At 45.4% G+C, this 5,691-nt stretch overlaps 1 protein-coding gene across 2 annotated transcripts in view; it reads right to left on the reverse strand.

The window, feature by feature from the left end:
* Positions 1–1,079: 1,079 nt before the first annotated feature.
* OIT3 (oncoprotein induced transcript 3) overlaps positions 1,080–5,691 on the reverse strand; it is a 32,632-nt gene continuing 28,020 nt past the window's right edge. For both annotated transcript variants that reach the window (XM_010579909.1, XM_010579908.1), the window contains exons 8-9: positions 3,175–3,274; positions 1,080–1,681 (exon numbers count right to left, since the gene is read on the reverse strand). In XM_010579909.1, the coding sequence (XP_010578211.1) occupies positions 1,496–1,681; positions 3,175–3,274 (286 nt within the window). In that variant the 3' untranslated portion in view covers positions 1,080–1,495. The remainder of the gene's footprint in view (positions 1,682–3,174; positions 3,275–5,691) is intronic.

The following is a 5,691-nucleotide window of genomic DNA, read 5'->3' on the forward strand; positions in this document are numbered from 1 at the left end:
ATGGTCCCTTCAAACAGACTCCCCATCCATTTGAGAGCAGCAACAAATTTTGGCTTTGGCAGCAATTTGGCTGCTTCCAACCAAAGTAGAAAATGGCTGCAGGCTAGGGGGACTTCCAGCGCACCTCCAAACACACAGGACAGAGCTGCACACTGTGAAGCTTCTTGCAGAAAACCTCATAAACACACTGCAGTGCCACAGCCAACAGTGGAGATGGATCCTTCCTCTCTCACCCTCCAGCCCTGCCTCTCCTATTTGTCCTTCACTGCTCGCTGAGCCTCCTTCCTTTCACCCCACATTTCTTATCCTTTACCACACAAGCACTCTTGCTCCTGAATGAAGCCCAGAGGAGCCTGAGCTAATCATCCGTTATATTTTCTTTGGAAGGAACTTGACGGCCCAAAGGGATTCTTGACAACCACGATGGATGCCACCACCATCACCAGTAATTGCGTCCCTAGCCAGCTCCAACCCACCAGGAGACTGTGAATGCACACAGTCACTAAACGCTGCCACGTCTCCTGTCACCAGGCTCACTGGGGACAACCCTGTCCCCAGAACTATCCACATTACAAATGATTGCTATAAATACTTAACGTGCGTTCCTCTAATCCCTTTGTCAGAGTCATAGCCTCTCTAGACCAGGGTAACTTTCAAACAAAGACTGAGTAGCAGCACACTTGTGGCAGAGTGGTGATGGGGGGGCGGGGAATGTATTTATAGATGTTTAATGGTCTTTTTCTTACAATCAAGGTGCTATAGCACTTACAAAAGGCACCGCATTTTTGGTGAGGGGAGAAGGAGAAAAATAATGATTCACTAAATGCAAGAGAAAACACTTAAACTGCATGCAATTATCAAAAGACACTAAAAAAATTTGAGTTTTATTAAATACCTTTTACTATTTAAAAATAACATTTAAATGTGCCTGTGATAGATCTGAGCTTTAGCTGCCTGTAATGACAACTGTTTTATAGCTCCAAGGAACTTATACATTGAGACATATATTTTTATACATGTTTTTATTAACAGTCATCCAAAATCTCAGCACATCCAAATGCTTCAGCATCATTCACAGAACTGCATAGCAAACACGTTCAGCTATGATACTATTTGTATTGTCTGATGAAAGAAGAGCTTGAATAACATTTGTTTAGTCGAGGACAAACAGTCCTGTGGAGCCTGCAGGTGGATGTAGGGAAAGACAAAGTTGGGTAACGCTTCAGGCCTGCAAAGCAACAGGGTCCCTTCAACTGAAGGACTGTTTGGAAGAAATGCAGGTAAAACCAAACTGTTCTGCGGTCCAGGTTGCACTCAGAGGGCTGCCTCGTGTGCCCAACATACTTCACAAATAATCATCACACGGTTAGAGAAACAAGTCCTGAGGTTCAAGTGGGGCTTTACCAAATAACTCTTGTTTCTCAAACCACCATGAAAGGCGGCATTGATAAGGAAGGTTGGTCTCAGGCGGAGATGCTGTTCCAGTGGGTGGGTGTTAGTCATCAAAATCGATTCTGATGGGGCCACCCGTCAGGATGTGGTTTGCCATGTGAACAGATTCCTCCTCCTCCTCTTCCTCCGTCTCAGCTGACCTGCGCACCCGTCTCCGGCAGCCCTGGGCACAGCGAGAGCTCTCATCCAGCGCCCCGCACACGAGGATGCGGCAATGCAAGAAGACCTCCTGGAGGGTGGTGAGACAGCAGGCCAAGTCAATGCGCAGCTCTGGGAATCAGAGTGGCAGTGCTGCCAGCTCTCACAGAGCATGAGTGACACCATTCCCACAGTACAGCCATTTCTGTCCCTGAACCAACAAGGTCCATATCCACCATTGCCATCCACAGCCAAACTGGCTGCTCCATCTGTTTTCTTGTCTGCCCAGGAGATGGCACATTTTCCAAAGTGCCTGGCTGAGATCTCAGAGCATGGCGTCTGTCTGTTAGCCAAGGGCTAGACAGGGAGTATGAAGGCATGAAATGATCCTCCAGAAGAAGGGATGAAAATGCCAGGATTAAGCTTGGAAGAGCTCGCATGGACTGGTAGAAGGAGGCCAAGAATGCATGAACCCTTACAAGGAGATGGACTGATAGAAACGTGAAAGAGAATTTGACATGAGCTGAGAAAACATAAAGCTAGGAGACTGAGGGGCAAAGGAGGAAAACGCAGGTTGATGAGGGACTAAGACTAGTAGTTGACAGGAAAAGTAGAACACAAAAGGCAGGGAGACAGCTGCCTTTTCTTTCTGCACAGTAAGGGCAGTGACAGGATTGCTGCTCCCTGCCCTCTAAATGACAAGGAGAGTAAGCAAGATCCCTGGCAAGCAGCAATTACGAAAGCAAATATTTGTGACTGTTTAGTCAATGGTGAGGTTTGAAGCAAAATCCATTGCACAGGCTGGGAGGATGCAGGTTGGAGGCAGCAGTGGCAATCAGACAGCTGAGCAAAATCTCTGAATTTTGAAAGATCTCATCCGTTTTAACCCTACTGAGGTTTTCCAGGAGCTGGAGGGGCACGTTTATGCCTTCTGGAGCAAGCAGCACTGGCTAAGCATAACAACAGTGACTGAAAGACCTGATTTCTTCTAGCACAGACAAGGAAAGCTATTTGGATTAGGAAAATTACATTATCCTTCAACTGTCCTCCCACTACAAAGCTTCTGTCCCAGAGTGCCACCAGCCTGGACGGCCTGGTTTCACATTGAATTAAACAGTATGGTGGCCTTGTATCTGGAAAGCAGGCATCTGTACTCACAAGAGCTAGAGAAGATATAAGGTTGAAGAGATTCAAAACTATAGACCGTCTTGTTTTAAAGATAGGACACTGTGTAACGTGCCTAACTCCCCAGGTTTCTGTTTGGTGACTGGGAACACTTTTCTCGCCCAGCATACAAGGGTCCACTAAGACTACCCTGGAAAAAACAATGCTTTTAACCTGCTATGGCATTGATGTTCCACAACTGTCCTTCCTATTGTATTTAATTCTAGTTGTTTTTATCACTCTCTCCTAAAGTACCTGTGTCAGGCTTCTGAAAGACACAACTGCTGGAATAGGCACAGCAGCATCTGCCTTGGGCCAGCCATTCCTCCCCTTCACACTCTAATACAGTCAACTCTGCACTGAGACTCCTCGGTCAGATCAGAGCTGATGCAATACCAAAGAGGTGTGTTTTGAGCTTACCTTGTTGTCTTTGCCCACAAACTTGAACACAGGAACCTGGAAATGCTTGGCAAGATGGTCCTTTGACGTGTACTGCTTCACAGAATCATCAGAAACGCAGCTGAGGAAAGCAGAGGAATAGGCCTTTAATGGTTTTCCCAGAAATGGGAAAAAAAAAAAAAAAGAGAAAAAACATCCCAGCCTATTTAACCAGAGAAAGGAAAGGAGGGCTTGGCTCTCTCAAGCTAAGCTACCATGCATGTTACTTCCTCTTTGGCCACCAGAGAAAATTCGGGAATGATGGGGAAAAACAACTGCAATGATAATAGCATCTCCAGACAAAGAACAGCTCAGCAGCAGAGAGCTGGCAGGATGCGGTCCAGTCCCCTCAGCAGAGGGACTGCCAGAGAGCTGCAGGCAAGTTTGTCCTCATTTCACCTTCCTGTGCAACAGTCTGCAGTGATCAACAGAACTGTTATACAGCATATAATGTATTATGTACTTTCTGTATACACGTATATATGCACATAAATCATGTTTAAAATGAAGAAGCCTGTACCCGCATTACTAAAATATCACAGATGATGAAAACCACAACAATCCAGGTTTACTTTGCTTTACATCATTTACATTTTTCTTCTTGCTGGACTTGGTCAGACAGCTCAAATTCACTACACTAAAATTCATAATTTCAATTTCTCCATCACTAGCAACTATGTGATCATGCAAAAGGTCATGGAACTGCAAGAAAATAAACTACTTGTATAAAAAGTTACATTTCAGGTGCAGTCAATTTATAAACTATGACAGCCTGTTTAGAGTTTGACAGGGAAACAGCAAGACAATAAGTTATGGTGACTTGATAATTACTGCTGCCTGTTGCAAAGCCTTAGGCATTTTGAGAGGCCCAAATGCTGCTGTTATATTGCATTACAATGCAGCATGTCCTTTCTAGCAAGTTAATTCCAGAAACGTGGACTTTGCAAGATACTAAAAAAAAAAAAAAAAGTGGTGGTGGAAGAGAGAAGAGGTAACAGTGTGACAGCTGAAAGTTCTACTCTTGCAGCAACCTATAGCTTCCATCTTTACATCAGAAATATGTAAGGCATTGTCAGAAATGCTAACATTTGACATGTTCAGCTATCAAACAGCAGCAAACTCCCCACCTATATGTAGCTCCGCTTTCACTAGAATGTATTTTTGGAAATCTCTATGCTGTTCAGCTGAGTGGTTCCGTGGGCAGGAGCCCACTGCAATCTCTCACAGAATCACCCTTCTGCTACATACAGTAGAGCAGTGTATGTTCATGCCAGCACGAAGCATTGGTCTGACCCTAGCATTATTTTCACCACCATGTATTTCTGTAGCTTTTCTCAGCCAGTGGAGGTCACGGTCTGAAGGGAGATCCCTGTCTGCAGCGTTTGTCTAGTTAACTCGCCTGGGAGGCAAGCACAAAAAACCATCTGAGGGGAGCTAATAAATTAACATTGTGCATCCAAAATTCCTCCCCCTTGAGGCCAAACACTAGACTTTACTAAGTTGTTTAGGATAAAATTGCTTTTAGAAGTAGCATTCCTGAAAGCATCTGATTGTAAAGAATGACAGTTAAAGACTTTCCATAGGTGACTGGCCAAGCTTTGGGGCCATAAGGTCAACTCAGGCATGTCCTCATTTGTGAGCATATGAACTGTCATGATTCTTGGATACTGGCTCAAAACTGACTCCTAAATCCCAGATTCTCCAAAGGTCCTCCACACCAGTGGCAGGAAACCTACTGGTTTGGGGCTAGGGAGAAGGAAAATGGAGTAAGAACAAGGAGGAACCAGGGATACATGGAGCACCTACCATGGCCCTAAGCATGCTTTACAGAGGGTTCCAACAAATACATTACAGCATGACAAAAAGAGCTCAGAAACCTCCTGAGTGACAGGGACGAGCCTGTTTGCATTGTGTGTGGGGCCATACCATGTCCCATCTTCCTAGGAAATCCCTGACCCTGCTTCCCACCTTGGAGAGGTGAGAAAGGGCAGGGAGCACAGATATGGAAGGAAAAAGGGTGACCCTGGTTGGGACAGAGGGAAAATAACCCTTTGCTGTGCATAATGTGCTTAAGTTAGGGGAGAATAAAGTGGCTGTGCCATGGGAGCTACGCTCTGACTCTCTTATTGGGGGGTTGCAAGTAGAAAGGATGGCTTGGAGAACAAAATAACCACCTCAGCCTACAAACAAGGGGCAGCCCGAGGTGTAACAAGAAGAGCCTTGCAATGGAACTACCTTAACCACACCATGCTTAACCACACATTGCAGCTCCTCACACATCAGATTACAACAGATTGCCCTCAGTGACATGACCTTGCTCCGGATGCCCCATAGAGCTGCAATGTTTATCTCCTGTGTAATAGGTCAAATCCTTTTATTTATTTTTGTTCTGAGAAAAGGAAGAACAAGATCAGGAGCAGGAGAGCTGCTTTGGGGCTGGCTGGCTGGGCTAGCAGCAGTAGCAGCAGTACAGTGTATTGCAGAGACAGCGGGGGGGGT

Source organism: Haliaeetus leucocephalus, unplaced genomic scaffold, assembly GCF_000737465.1.
Source record: "Haliaeetus leucocephalus isolate CR32 unplaced genomic scaffold, Haliaeetus_leucocephalus-4.0 Scaffold687, whole genome shotgun sequence".
NCBI lineage: Eukaryota > Metazoa > Chordata > Aves > Accipitriformes > Accipitridae > Haliaeetus > Haliaeetus leucocephalus.